Consider the following 15,432-nt stretch of genomic DNA (forward strand, 5'->3'; position numbering starts at 1 on the left):
ACCCTTGTTGATTTTTTCTAATCTTCCAGAAGTCAAAAACACCTTAAACAAATGTAAGCACTGTAGTCCCTCTTATAGTGACACACCTCACAAGCCAGATATAGCAGGCCCACCATTAACCTGTTAGGTACTGTGAGGGAAAAAAGTATTTGATCCCCTGCTGATTTTGTACGTTTGCCCACTGACAAAGAAATGATCAACTGTTGTCACCTTCTCACCAAGATGCTTGGCGATGGTCTTGTAGCCCATTCCAACCTTGTGTAGGTCTACAATCTTGTCCCTGACATCTTTGGAGAGCTCGTTGGACTTGGCCATGGTGGAGAGTTTGGAATCGGATTGATTGATTGCTTCTGTGGACAGGTGTCTTTTAAACTGAGATTAGGAGCACTCCCTTTATTAAGAGTGTGCTCCTAATATCATCTCGTTACCTGTATAAAAGACACCTGGGAGTCAGAAATCTTTCTAATTGAGAGGGGGTCAAATACTTATTTCCCTCATTAAAATGCTAATCAATTTATAACATTTTTGACATGCGTTTTTCTGGATTTTTTTGTTGTTATTCTGTCTCTCACTGTTCAAATAAACCTACCATTAAAATGATAGACTGATCATTTCTTTGTCAGTGGGCAAACGTACAAAATCAGCAGGGGATCAAATACTTTTTCCCTCACTGTATGTTGCCTTTCACTCAGTCACACTGCATTCGTAATGTATAAATTCCTTAGCACATGCTTTAATTGTTCCCATCCCCATAGCTTATATAAAGGATCATGAGAGCTTTAAAATAGTTGTAGGCTATACCTTACCTATAAGTACAGCCACTGTATGTCATGGCTCTATGTGAGGAGATGAAAGGATCAAACAAAAGGCACCTGTCACGCCCTGACCGTAGATTGCTTTGTATGTTTCTATTTTTCATTTGGTCAGGGTGTGATGTGGGTGGGCATTCTATGTTGTATGTCTAGGTGTTGTGTTTCTATGTTTAGGTCTGGTATGGTTCCCAATCAGAGGCAGCTGGTTATCGTTGTCTCTGATTGAGAACCATACTTAGGCAGCCTGTTTTCCCACTATGGGTGTGGGTAGTTGTTTTCTGTTGTGTGTCTGCACCAGCCAGAACTGTTTCGGTTGTTCGCGGTGTTATTGCTGTGTTCATTAAATCAATATGGACACATACCACGCTGCACCTTGGTCCTCTTCTTCCAACAGCCATTACAGCACCCTTTTCAATTACTGGCCATAAAGACTTCAATATGGGATGTTTTAGAGGTTTTCATGTGTTGCTGACAGTGCTGTAAAGTAACTAAGTAAAAATGCTTTGCGGTACTACTTAAGTAGTTTTTTGGGGTATATGTACTTTACTATTTACTCCACTACATTCCTAAAGAAAATATGTACTTTTTACTCCCATACACTTTCCTTGACACCCAAAAGTACTTGTTACATTTTGAATTCTCAGGCAGGACAGCAATATGGTACAATTCATGCACCTATCAATATAACGTCTTGTCATCCCTACTGCCTCTGATCTGGCACACTCACTAAACTCAAACACTGTGTTTGTAAATTATGTCTGACTGTTGGAATGTGCCCCTGGCTGTCCGTAGACAGCTTAATACAGGCGTTTGCAACCTTCATGCCTGGAAGAGGCATTTATTACACCACTGGTTGTTAAAAGACAATAACCTTCACCCTCATTCACCTTTCTCTCAGTACCAAGTGTTTTCTCGCTTGGCCTGAAACACTAAGTGCATTTTAACATGCAGAGACCCAGCCAGGTGACAGGAGAGATGCATTGCTGTGACACATACACAATACAATACACAACCAAAACAATGAAGGACTAAGTAAAAACATGTTTGTGAATAATGTAACATACTGAATGCATTTATGGTATGACAGAGTATGGAGTTTATAGGTCAGTTGCAGTTAGTGGGGGAAATGTGATTTTGGTGTTTGCACTGTTTTACCATCAGACTCATTAAATGTTAGCCATGGTAAAGCCACAAGATGCAGCTGCAGATGAGGCTTAGAGAGAGAAGACAGAGAAAAGATTGTTTCAGCAGGACGAAGTGGCAATTCCTTGGCTGAGAGGGATCCTGCTGGACAAATCGCAAAAGAGACTTCATTTACAGAGAGGGTTTGTTTAAACGGCCTCTATTGCGGATGATAAATGAAGAGGCCTGTATGGGGCTGGGGGCCAATCTTGCGGGGCCACAGGTTAGACAGGTTTTTGTACAAGCAGAAACCTGCAGCGGTCCACAAAGAAACTAATCAGATGAAACCGTGGATGAGATATGGGTTCAATCAGTGTACATAGAATTATACAAGTGTTAAGACAATTATATACAAACTCTGTAATCAAAGAGACTAAAGAATAATTATATTTGCGGTGACAAATATATTTTGATGTTTAAAAAAAATCAATGATAGCAACTTAATGGATTCCTAAAGTGTTACTGTAGCTTGGTCAAAAGCAGGGCACAATGGAAACATTCAAGATGGCAAGACAGGTAGAGGAAGGCACGTACCGGTAAATAACATATTTACATGCCCGTATCATCGATGAATGAACATTTTTTTAAGATCCATGTCATCCCCTTACACAGAGATTCAGCAGCTGATGATGAAAACAGGCAAGTATCATCTTGTCTTACATTTTTTATAGGTGTAAGGGCTTTATCTAATGCTTCTCATCAAGTTTTGGCTTTGCTCCTCCCTCGCTAATGATTTCAGGTGCACTTGAGGCTGTTAGCGACGCAATATTGTTAGCTTATAACCACACATGCATTGGTAGAATTCTAACTCTAAAGATGGTGAAAGGTAGCTGAGTAGCTCAAGGCTTGAGCTGTGGTATGTTTTCCTATTCAGACAGACACAGGTTACAAACAACAAATCAAAACGTATAAATGGCATTAATAAGACCCAATAGTGTGGCTTCATTTCATTAATAACTTAATAACTTATAGGTTGATTATTAAGCGAGTGTAACAAAAACTCATGCTATCTTAGACTGGATCGGCTTTTGATTCATTTGTTTATTAGGGAAAAACACCAATTCAATTAAATCCATGCACTGTTATCATTGTTGATTCAAGATTATACAGCGCTGAAGTGTGATTCTGCAGGCAATGAATAGTGTGTGTTGTTGACCAAAGAACTGGTTTATGTCGTAATCCCGGTGTGCACAATGCAAAGCTGCTGCCAGTGAATCCAGGGCACCACATTCCTTCATGAAAGGCTGAGTTGTAAGCAGTTGTTAAAAGTTTGCATGGAGATGGCCTTGACTCAATGAGTTATCTTTAGCCAGTCCACACACACTTCTCACCCGTAGTGTCTTACTGGCACAGCTAGGGTGCCTTGTGTAATCAGGGGGAAAGTTACTCTTTAACCAAGGCGCAATCTCCACTACACTTTTGTTTGTTCTAAATTGTGTTTTAAGTCAAATTGTATTAAAGATTAACTTTCAATGGTTTAGTGTGTTTTAATCCTGACAGTACATTATTAAACATGTTCTCTGCAGACTGATACTCTCTGACGAGCAGAAATACATGACGATTGATAAGAAATGACATCTCAGAACACGCTGCCCTTTGCCACACCCACAAGCAATTGACAGATTGAGTCTGTCATGCCTGTGTGCGTGCATTTGCTTTTTATGACTTGAATAGGAGACTTTGGGGAGGTGTTTCTCCCACGCCTTTCATTATCTTTTCCCTCCCACCTCTACCCCCCCCCCCCCCCTGTGAAGTTGTATAAAACAACTAGCCCTTCTCCTCCACTCTTCACTAAGTCCGCTCCAGCTAGAGCAGTAAGACCGCAGACTCAATCAACATGTCCTTCTCCAGCAGCAGCTTCATGTCCTCTGGTGGATCCATGAGGGGAGCACCTATGGGCTTCTCTCGCCTCTCCATGTCTGGAGGTGGCAGCATGGGAGGTGGCAGCCGCATCAGCGGCATGAGGGCCGGCAGCGTGTACGGGGGTGCAGGTGGCTCCGGGGTCCGGATCTCCAGTTCCAGTGCATCCAGGTCCTTCTCTGCTGGTGGTGGTTTTGGCATGGGTGGTGGTGGAGGTGGCTTCAACCTGTCTGATGGCCTGGACCTGCACGTGTCTGCCAACGAGAAGGCCACCATGCAGAACCTGAACGACCGTCTGGCCACTTACCTGGACAAGGTCCGCTCCCTGGAGACGGCCAACGCTGATCTGGAGCACAAGATCCGCATGTTCCTGGAGGCCAAGACCTCCCCCACTGGTCGTGACTACAGTGACTTCCATCTCTCTATCACCGAACTCCAAGGCAAGGTATGTCAGTCAACTCGTTTACAACTGCAGTACACCATTATGACTACTTTTACCACTTGTTTAATAAAGGCTGGGTTTTACGGCCCCTGATAGCTGTTACCTTACTATTGTGGAAGAGGAAGGGGAGTGCCAGTTACTCCAAGGCACAAAATAAACACCACTACTTAGTAAGCCTTCACCAGTGACCCGATAATATCAAGGAAAATATCATAAATAGAGTTAATGGCCATTACCGTGTTGATGTTCTTAAATGTAGCTTTATCATTAATACCATTGTGCACTGTGAATGCAGTGTATGTATCCCCAGGGTCATTGATCTCTGGTCCAATGTCAGACACACTAACACACCCAAAATGGCCTCAAAATCAGATCAAGTTTATAGCGCCATTCATTTAATCACTCCAGACAAAACTGTTAAATTCCAAAACTTAATTTTCTCTTTCAGATCCAGGATGCCACACGCATCAACAGTGGAATCTACCTCAGTATTGACAACGCCAAGCTGGCAGCAGATGACTTCAGGGTCAAGTGGGTGACATCATGAATGATCACAATAAATATGCATCAATCCATACTGTCTTCAGTAGATAGAGTATAACTTTAGTCCAGTAAACAAAGCTGTTTTGATTTTGCTTAGGTATGAGAACGAGCTGTCCATGAGGCAGTCTGTGGAGGCCGACATCAGTGGCCTGAGGAGGGTGCTGGATGACCTGACCATGGCCAGATCTGACCTGGAGATGCAGATTGAGGGGCTGAGAGAGGAGTTGATCTTCCTCAAGAAGAACCATGAGGAGGTGAGTCTGAGTGACTTCAGATTTAGTCATACAGAAGTAATTGCCAAGCTTCATGAAGATTTGTCATCAGATGATTGGGGGGGGACATCAATGTCATGCATAATGAGTAATGCATGACTGAGGTTGACCCAGACTATCCATGATTCCTTTAGGAGCTGTTGTCCATGCGTGCCCAGATGAGCGGCCAGGTCCATGTGGAGGTTGACGCTGCACCACAGGAAGACCTCAGCAAAGTCATGGCTGAGATTCGCGAACACTACGAGGCTGTCGCTGCCAAGAACAACAGAGAACTGGAGGGCTGGTTCCACGCCAAGGTAATACTTTTTGTCATTATAAAAATGATTCCATCATTTTGGTCCACGATGTCAAAAATGTCCCATCAATTGAATTGTTCATGTAAAAACATTATTTTGGATGGTGTTTTCCACAGACCGAGGCGCTGAACAAGGAGGTCGCAATCAGCACAGAAGTTATCCAAACGTCCAGATCTGAAATCTCAGAAGTCAAACGCACACTGCAGAGTCTTGAAATCGAACTGCAATCACAAATAAGCATGGTAAGATTGTTCAAGAATGTTTCAATGTCTGCCACCCATCAATGAATTTGCTCAACTACTTCCTGATGTTTTGTTTTGCTCTTCATTTCTCTCCAATAGAAATCATCCATGGAAAATAACCTCGCAGAAACAAAGAACCGTTACTCCATGCAGCTGTCGGGTTATCAGATGCAGGTGACTAGCTTGGAGGAACAGTTGGTAAATCTCAGGGCTGAGCTGGAACGACAAGGACACGAATACCGGATGCTGCTGGACATCAAGACCAGACTGGAGATGGAGATCGCCGAGTACAGGAGACTGCTGGATGGAGAGGCTAGCAGGTGAGCTATGAGTCTCATGCCTCGTGTTTCAAATGGCATAGACATAGTCAAAAATTGGCCTCAGAATGATGGAACCTAACAACATAGTTTTTTTGCTCTTTCAGCATGTCATCCTCATCCTCGTCCACAACAACACGCAAGGTGGTGACTATTGTGGAGGAAATAGTGGACGGCAAGGTGGTCAACTCTACCAGTTCCTCTGCCGGGACATTGGTTGTGTCCCAGTGAGAAACATCTTGAACCAGAAATGTCACAACAAAGAACACCATATCTCTGATGACTACTGTCAAACTTTCTCAAAGAGATTAAGAAATAAACGTACTCTGAAGTGTTGAAACTGACTTTTCGTGTCTTGGCATTTTCTACTTCACATCAACTCAATACACATTTCCTGAGCATTACCTGTTAATCTAACTCTGGTAGCCTTTCCTTTTGATGTCATATTTAATAACACTGACAGTTAATTAGGCTGTATGGGAGAAAAAAAATACACACTTTCCCTTGCAAAATAACATAAACTTGACAAATGTTTGACCAAATATGGGAAACTCAGCAAGAGGATGTTGCATGTACAAAGTAAATACATAGTGGGGTCAACGTCCGCAACAAGAGTGTTGAAGCGCAAGGCTAAACTTCTCAGCTGTTTTGGTCCCGTAGCTACCACTTTGTAGCAGCGTGAAGTTCACCCGTGGACATGCGCAGATACTCTGCGTGACTGTGTAAGAGCAAAGTATTGCATCACGCTCATCTCATTATCTACGGTGCTGTTTGTTGCAACATCAGCTCGCTATCTTTACCTTTAATTGCACGCACAATACATCTATTATAAGCTAAGCCCTTATCATAGGCTATTAAAGCCCTTTGTACCCTTATAAAAGGCCTCACCCCATAAATGTAGAATAACGATGTCTACACTGCAGTTAACAATGTAATATGTCTGATTACTCCATAATTAACCTTTTGTTGACATACTATAAAGCCATGGGACACTAAATAAACGGATTATATCTGGCCAAATGAAAGTCAAACAAATAATGTAAACATAGTAATCAGTTGTTAAGTCTAATTGCAGTCTTATTGAAGATGACCTTTGTCCATTTAACCCATTTGGCCATTTAATGGTGTGTGCATTCAACAACAAGTGTCAATTACTGATATAAGATCACCAGTTATCAGTTTTTCTCTTTCACTGTTGGATTAAACAATTAATAGCACAAACAGTGTTTTGGAACTTCAGCCAACCCAGTGATCTGGGAATCCCTTGGCAGTTAGACAAAACAAACGAATGAAGCTTACCCTAGTGACAAAACAAACAAATGAAGCTTACCCTAGTGACAAAACAAACGAATGAAGCTTACCCTAGTGACAAAACAAACAAATGAAGCTTACCCTAGTGACAAAACAAACGAATGAAGCTTACCCTAGTGACAAAACAAACGAATGAAGCTTACCCAAGTGACAAAACAAACGAATGAAGCTTACCCTAGTGACAAAACAAACGAATGAAGCTTACCCTAGTGACAAAACAAACGAATGAAGCTTACCCTAGTGACAAAACAAACGAATGAAGCTTACCCTAGTGACAAAACAAACAAATGAAGCTTACCCTAGTGACAAAACAAACGAATGAAGCTTACCCAAGTGACAAAACAAACGAATGAAGCTTACCCTAGTGACAAAACAAACGAATGAAGCTTACCCTAGTGACAAAACAAACGAATGAAGCTTACCCGAGTGACAAAACAAACAAATGAAGCTTACCCTAGTGACAAAACAAACGAATGAAGCTTACCCTAGTGACAAAACAAACGAATGAAGCTTACCCTAGTGACAAAACAAACTAGTGACAAAACAAACGAATGAAGCTTACCCTAGTGACAAAACAAACGAATGAAGCTTACCCTAGTGACAAAACAAACGAATGAAGCTTACCCTAGTGACAAAACAAACGAATGAAGCTTACCCTAGTGACAAAACAAACGAATGAAGCTTACCCTAGTGACAAAACAAACGAATGAAGCTTACCCTAGTGACAAAACAAACGAATGAAGCTTACCCTAGTGACAAAACAAACGAATGAAGCTTACCCTAGTGACAAAACAAAGCACAAACTGTAACTTGTACAACAATATCTCTCATGGAAAAACAAACCAAATACAAAAGAGACTATTACAGAGAACTATAAGACACACTGACCCATGTCAGTGGGTAACTTGATTTAGGAATCAACAGTCTGAAATACGAGTGTGGAAATCCACTATCTGCAACAATCGACAAGATTCGCTATCTGCAACAATCGCCAAAATCCACTCTCTGCAACAACTGCCGAAATTCACTATCTGCAACAATTGACTTCTGGACTAACCAAAGCCAACATTGTAGTCGGGCTGTAAAATGTACACTATCGTTCAAAAGTTTGGGGTCACTTAGACATTTCCTTGTTTTTGAAAGGAAAACAAAAAAAAAGTTGAGAACAAGTTCTCATTTGCAACTGCGACCTGACCAAGATAAAGCATAGCAGTTTGACACGTACAACAACACAGAGTTACACATGGAATAAACAAAACATACAGTCAATAATAAGGTAAGATAAGGGAGTTAAGGCAATAAATAGACCATGGTGGCGAAGTAATTACAAAATAGCAATTAAACACTGGAATGGTAGATGTGCAGAAGATGAATGTGCAAGTAGAGATACTGGGCTGCAAAGGAGCAAGATAAATAAATAAATACTGTATGGGGATGAGGTAGTTGGATGGGCTGTTTACAGATGGGCTATGTACAGGTGCAGTGATCTGTGAGCTGCTCTGACAGCTGGTGCTTAAAGCTAGTGAGGGAGATATGAGTCTCCAGCTTCAGTGATATTTGCAGTTCGTTCCAGTCATTGGCAGCAGAGAACTGGAAGGAAAGGTGGCCAAATGAGGAATTGGCATTGGGGGTGACCAGTGACATATACCTGCTGGAGCGCTGCTACGAGTGGGTGCTGCTATGGTGACCAGTGAGCTGAGATAAGGCAGGGCTTTAGCAATCAGAGACTTGTAGATGACCTGGAGCCAGTGGGTTTGACAATGAGTGAGAAACGAGGGCCAACCATCAAGAGTATGCTCGCAGTGGTGGGTAGTATATGGGGCTTTGGTGACAAAACGGATGGCACTGTAATAGACTGCATCCAGTTTGCTGAGTAGAGTGCTGGAGGCTATTTTATAAATGACATCGCCGAAGTCGAGGATCGATAGGATGGTCAGTTTTACGAGGGTATGTTTGGCAGCATGAGTGAAGGATGCTTTGTTGCGAAATAGGAAGCCGATTCTAGATTTAATATTGGATTGGAGATGCTTAATGTGAGTCTGGAAGGAGAGTTTACAGTCTAACCAGACACCTAGGTATTTGTAGTTATCCACATATTCTAAGTCGGAGCCGTCCAGAGTAGGGATGCTGGACAGGCGGGCAGGTGCGGGCAGTGATTGGTTGAAGAGCATGCATTTAGTTTTACTTGCATTTAAGAGCAGTTGGAGGCCACGGAAGGAGAGTTGTATGGCATTGAAGCTCGTCTGGAGGTTAGTTAACACAGTGTCCAAAGAAGGGCCCAAAGTATACAGAATGGTGTCGTCTGCGTAGAGGTGGATCAGAGAATCACCAGCAGCAAGAGCGACATCATTGATGTATACAGAGAAGAGAGTCAGACCGAGAATTGAACCCTGTGGCACCCACATAGAGACTGCCAGAGGTCCAGACAACAGGCCCTCCGATTTGACACATTGAACTCTATCAGAAAAGTAGTTGGTGAACCAGGCGAGGCAATCATTTGAGAAACCAAGGCTGATGAGTCTGCCAATAAATAACATCAAATTGATCAGAAATACAGTGTCGACATTGTTAATGTTGTAAATGACTATTGTATTTGGGAACGGCTGATTTTTAATGGAATATCTACATAGGCGCACAGAGGTCCATTGTCAGAAACCATCACTCCTGTGTTCCAATGGCATGTTATGTTAGCTAATCCAGGTTTATCATTATAAAAGGCTAATTGATCATTAGAAAACCCTTTTGCAATTATATTAGCACAGCTGAAAACTGGTGTTCTGATTAAAGAAGCAATAAAACTGACCTTCTTTAAAGTAATTGAGTATCTGGAGCATCAGCATTTGTGGGTTCGATTACAGGCTCACTCAAAATGGCCAGAAACAAATAACCTTCTTCTGAAATTCGTCAGTCTATTCTTGTTCTGAGAAATGAAGGCTATTCCATGCGAGAAATTGCCAAGAAACTGAAGATCTCGTACAACGCTGGGTACTACTCCCTTCACAGAACAGCGCAAACTGGTTCTAACCGGAATAGAAAGAGGAGTGGGAGGCCCCGGTGCACAACTGAGCAAGAGGACAAGTACATTAGAGAGTCTAGTTTGAGAAACAGACACCTCACAAGTCCTCAACTGGCAGCTTCATTAAATAGTACCCGCAAAACACCAGTCTCACCAGACTCCGGGATGCTGGCCTTCTAGGCAGAGTTCCTCTGTCCAGGGTCTGTGTTCTGTTGCCCATCTTAATCTTTTCTTTTTATTGGCCGGTCTGAGATATGCCTTTTTCTTTGCAACTCTACCTAGAAGGCCAGGCCTCTGTACGCCTATGTAGATATTCCATTAAAAATCAGTGTCACGACTTCCGCCGAAGTTGGTCCCTCTCCTTGTTCGGGCGGTGTTCGGCGATCGACGTCACCGGTTTTCTAGTCGCCACTGATCCACGTTTCTTTTTCCATTTGTTTTGTCTTCATTGTACACACCTGGTTTCCATTCCATAATCATTGTTCACTATTTAACCCTCTGGTTTCCCCCTTGATTTTGTGCATGTTTGTTATTGTCAAGTTGTCTCATTTTGTGATCTGGATTATTTGATCTCCTTCATGGAATATTGTTTTTGAGTAAAGTAACGGTTAGTTCTAAAGGAAATAGCAATTTAAAAGTGCGGCCTAATGCTGGATTATTCTAAAACTATAGGTGCAGTGTATGGACAAATAGTTAAAGCCAAGGCTCATGTTCCCTAGACAAGGACAAACTCTGTGCACAGTCGGATCAGGTGTAAAACAGTTCACTTGAGGAAAGATTTTTCAAGACAAAGCAGCAGGACACACAACCAGTGTTTTACGGTTCACAATGTTCAGTGGTTGTTGTTCAGCAATGCTCTGCATTACTTTTACCAATGGGGAAACTGCAATGACCATGGTGGTCTCCTTGAAAATAATATCTGTACGTTTGAGACAGTAAGCTTAGTACCCAACAATAGCCGATGTACAAATAAAAATAAACAAAATATACAGCAGTGATTTGGGGATTGCTGTTACTAGTGCTCTGTCACAGAATAGGACATTGTACAGAGCTGCTGCAGGTTACCTCAGTCTGCACTAGCTAGAATTTTGGTTGTGCCAAAAATGTATTTGGGAAATAAAAGGAATTACACCGAGTAGCAAGGAGTGGAGCAAGGAGTGGAATGTTAGTTAAAAAGACTGCTACCCAGACTAGGGTATACTACTATCTCTATGCCCCTACCTACCTGCTTTATTGACAGGTTTCTTTTTTTCCCCCTGAGTTACCGGTATTGTGCTGTATGGATGGAATTTTCCACACATTCAGCTGTGTATAAACCTCAAACCCCCCTCTCCCTCCCTCATTGTCTGGCATAAAAGGAGCCGTGTCCAACTGCTCTGCACTCATTTACCTCCAGCCAGAGCAGTACGACAGCAGCCTCAGTAACCATGACCTCCTTCTCAAACCGTAGCTTTGTGGCCTCTGGTGGATCCATGAGAATGGGCTATCCTCACTATTCCGGTGGTAGCATGGGAGGTGGACAGATCAGCGCCATGGGGGCCGGCAGCGTGTACAGGGATGCAGGTGGCTCCGGGGTGCGCATCTCCAATGCCTCTAACACTTACTCTGCTGGTGGTGGTTTTGGCATGGGTGGTGGGGCTGGTGGCTTCAACGTGTCTGACTCTGTCGATGTGAACGAGAACAAGAAGGCCACCATGCAGAACCTGAACGACCGTCTGTCCTCCTACCTGGACAAGGTCCGCTCCCTGGAGAAGGCCAACGCTGATCTGGAGCATAAGATCTGCATGTTCCTGGAGGCCAGGACCAAGACAGAATTTCATGACTGGACTGCCTTCAAGGTTACCATCCATGAACTCCAAGACAGGGTAAGGCCACCAATTCCAGGCTTAGATACTATAAAATGAACATCTGGCAGAAAGTAGTATATAGCAAAGAAGTAACATTGTACATAGGAAGACAGATTAGTGTAAAGTCCATATGAAAATGAGAGGTCAGTTTAAAGCAATGACAAACTAATAAAGGTTTATTTATTTTTAAGGGTGTTGTAGAGGGGTGCAGTCATTTTTTTTTAGGAATGGGCAGTTGCTCAGATTTTGACTACTTGTCCCAATAACGCCCAATGTCTGTGAATATGAGCTGCATCAGCTGAAAGATATTCCAGACAAAGTTTCCCGTAAGGAGTTTCTTTTGTCTTGTGTCTCGAGCCACACCCAAACAGAGCTCCGCAGAGGCAAGACATTTTCACTAAGGATGAGGGTGTATTTAGAAAGGGAGACCTCAATATTTACCTGAGGAATAAAGGTACGCTAGATTTTCATATTTTAGTTCAGCTGTCAGTATGTGCATTATAGCTAGTTTTGCTAACATGCTTAAAATGTCAGTTGCATGTAAGCAGATACATTTTTGTCCAGTGCAACCACAAAGCCTACATAGAAATGCCTCTTTCGCAATAGATTTTTCCTATTTTTTGACCTATAGTGATCAACTTTCCATCAGATGATCGCAGGTATTTGGAATCGCCATTTTGCCCTCCGCTGTCTTCTATTCCATTGTGAAGCTTTCACTGTGGTGTATTTACAGAGCTCTGTTCTCTTAACGTTGGATACACACCACTACACCCAGCCAAACAATGCTTCTGGTCCACAGAAAAATGTCTATGTGAAATCTGATCTCAGTAATCCACCCATAAAATCGGAGACTTACTTCTGTGCCCTCTTTCAGATCGTTGATGCCACTCATTTGAATGGAGGAATCTACCTGGCCATTGACAACGCTAAGCGGGCCACAGATGACTTTCAAGCAAAGTGAGTCTGAGAATAATACTAACTTTCATGTTGTGCCTAGATAGATTATTCTCAAAATGTATTATACAATAATGTTGAAATCAAATAACTAATTTAGACAAACATAAAAAGTTATAACTAAGAACCTTGTTGATGCATTAATGTTACTAAGGTATGAGAATGAGCTGGCTATGAGGCAGGCTGTGGAGGCCGACATCAGTGGACTGAGGAGGGTGCTGGACGAGCTGACCTTGGCCAGATCTGACCTGGAGATGCAGATTGAGGGGCTTAGAGAGGAGTTGAACCACCTCAAGATGAACCACGAGGAGGTGGGTTTGACAAAGACCTCAAGCAGAGACTATGGGATGAACGATGCTATGAATCAACATTAGGCTACTATGTGATGATGACGCACAGGATTGAATACTGACCAGATATATGTTAATGCTTTGTTCCCAGGACATCTTGGCCATGCATAATCAGATGAGCGGCCAGGTCAACGTGGAGGTGGACGCTGCACCACAGGAAGACCTCACCAAAGTCATGGCTGAAATCCGCGACCACTACGAGGCCGTCACTAACAAGAACTGTAAAGATCTGGAGGGCTGGTTCAATGCCAAGGTTATACTGCCTCCTTTCTTTTTGGCCAATAACATGTTTATGTTTCCCAGTTATAGTCTTCAGTGAATGTAATCAGTAATGACCCCCTACGGTATAATGTCTTTCATTCACAGTCAGAAGAAATCAACAATGTCGTGGCAGTCAGCACAGAGACCCTCCAATCGTCCAGATCTGAAATCACTGAAGTTAAGCGCACACTGCAAAGTCTAGAAATCGAACTCCAATCCCAACTCAGCATGGTGAGATAAAAAAAAGTCTGTCTGTCTGTCTGTCTCTCTTTCTTTCTTACTTACTTATTCCTGTCAGAAAGCATCTCTGGAAGGCACCCTGGCTGAAACACAGAGCCGCTATGCCAATATGCTAGCTGGCTATCAGAGGCAGGTGACCAGCCTGGAGGACCAGCTTGGTCATCTTCGTGCTGACCTGGACCGCCAGGGCCAACAGTACAGAATGCTACTGGACATCAAGACCAGATTGGAGATGGAGATCGCTGAGTACAGGAGACTACTGGAAGGAGAGTTTTCCAGGTGAGCCTGGATCTTTACATAAATCATTAAAAAACAATGGTCTTGAAATGTGTGTGCCAAAAATAATTGAGCCAAGGTAGGCCTTTCTAACTATATTGTCTCTGCCTCCACAGTCCCTCAACCGTCACCACCACTAATACCTTTTTGCAGAAGGTGGTAACCTATGTGCAGGAGATTGTTGAAGGCGAGGTGGTCAGCACCAACTCAGACGCTGTGCAAGAGATTGTGGATGAGGATAAATCTTGAATTTGGAGCCACACGGAACAGAACACAAATCCCCTGATGCCTGCTGTCAACCTTGCTCAGAGCGATTAAGAAATAAAAGTGATCCGAGGTGATGAAACTACATTTTTGTCTCTTGCACTTTTTTATTTAAAAAAAATGTTTACATCAAAACTGTTTCCTATAAAGTAGTCACAATTTTGACTGCTGCGGTTGCCATCAAGATGGTCAATACCAATTCTAAACTGTCACAAACACCACGTTTCTTGCCCTTGGTAAATTTGGATCATTTACTGTTATTAAAGGCCCATTGCAGTCAAAATGCGATGTTCCAGTGTTTCATATATATATTTCCACACTATGAGTTTGGAATAATACTGTAAAATTGTGAAAATGATTATAATGGCCTTTTAGTGTAAGAGCTGTTTGAAAAGACCGCCTGAAATGTCAGCCTGTTTTTAGTGGAAAGGAGTTTTGGCTGACCTGGTGACATCACTAATAATTAGTCATTAGATTAATAAGAAAGAGTTCCAAATCTCTCTGCCAATAACATTTAGTTTTCAGTCTTCCCCTCCCCAGTCAGACCACTCCCAGACAGTCTAGCAAAATGTTTGTTTCTTTTGAACAATTTTAATCGAAAACAATCACAGTGAGGTACTTAATTGTTAACCAGAAATGATTTGATAGTGATATAAAAATGGCTGCATTGGGCCTTTAATGCAATCTCAGGCATCCTGTCATAGAGCAACCAGGGTGCAGGATGGCTGCCAGGCACCCAGAATAAGTAAGGTAACAAGTAAGTCTTCAGTTTAGTCAGAAAATAAGGTCCTGTAAGTGAGTTTGGCACATGCCACATACTTCCTGTACTGCATGCTGCAGACAACCGATTTTTAATTTAAAACATTTTTTTTTTAATCAATAGTTCAGTTCACAATTGCACATTTTGCTTTATTTGACAAACATGCAGTTCCAACAAAAGTTATAAT

The 15,432-nt window shown here is 42.4% G+C and overlaps 2 protein-coding genes across 2 annotated transcripts; both read left to right on the plus strand.

The window, feature by feature from the left end:
• The first annotated feature begins 3,771 nt into the window (after positions 1–3,771).
• LOC115110191 (keratin, type I cytoskeletal 13-like) lies at positions 3,772–6,310 on the plus strand. The gene is made up of 7 exons (XM_029635623.2): positions 3,772–4,299; positions 4,745–4,827; positions 4,937–5,093; positions 5,246–5,407; positions 5,524–5,649; positions 5,749–5,969; positions 6,074–6,310. The coding sequence occupies exons 1-7, from the start codon at positions 3,832–3,834 to the stop codon at positions 6,195–6,197; spliced, it is 1,341 nt and encodes a 446-aa protein (XP_029491483.2). The 5' UTR covers positions 3,772–3,831; the 3' UTR covers positions 6,198–6,310.
• A 5,341-nt stretch (positions 6,311–11,651) lies between these two features.
• LOC115110192 (keratin, type I cytoskeletal 50 kDa-like) lies at positions 11,652–14,572 on the plus strand. The gene is made up of 7 exons (XM_029635624.2): positions 11,652–12,158; positions 13,015–13,097; positions 13,249–13,405; positions 13,536–13,697; positions 13,811–13,936; positions 14,004–14,224; positions 14,338–14,572. Exons 1-7 carry the CDS (start codon positions 11,721–11,723, stop codon positions 14,468–14,470), a joined length of 1,320 nt encoding a protein of 439 aa, XP_029491484.1. The 5' UTR covers positions 11,652–11,720; the 3' UTR covers positions 14,471–14,572.
• Positions 14,573–15,432: the final 860 nt, after the last annotated feature.

Source organism: Oncorhynchus nerka, linkage group LG26 (assembly GCF_034236695.1).
Source record: "Oncorhynchus nerka isolate Pitt River linkage group LG26, Oner_Uvic_2.0, whole genome shotgun sequence".
Taxonomy (NCBI): domain Eukaryota; kingdom Metazoa; phylum Chordata; class Actinopteri; order Salmoniformes; family Salmonidae; genus Oncorhynchus; species Oncorhynchus nerka.

Coding starts and splice junctions, on each gene's coding strand:
- LOC115110191 (XM_029635623.2), top strand. CDS start 3,832: ATGTCCTTCTCCAGCAGCAGCTTCATGTCCTCTGGTGGATCCATGAGG. Junction 4,828..4,936: donor GCAGATGACTTCAGGGTCAA/GTGGGTGACATC, acceptor GATTTTGCTTAG/GTATGAGAACGAGCTGTCCA. Junction 5,970..6,073: donor CTGGATGGAGAGGCTAGCAG/GTGAGCTATGAG, acceptor TTGCTCTTTCAG/CATGTCATCCTCATCCTCGT.
- LOC115110192 (XM_029635624.2), top strand. CDS start 11,721: ATGACCTCCTTCTCAAACCGTAGCTTTGTGGCCTCTGGTGGATCCATG. Junction 12,159..13,014: donor TCCATGAACTCCAAGACAGG/GTAAGGCCACCA, acceptor GCCCTCTTTCAG/ATCGTTGATGCCACTCATTT. Junction 13,098..13,248: donor ACAGATGACTTTCAAGCAAA/GTGAGTCTGAGA, acceptor AATGTTACTAAG/GTATGAGAATGAGCTGGCTA.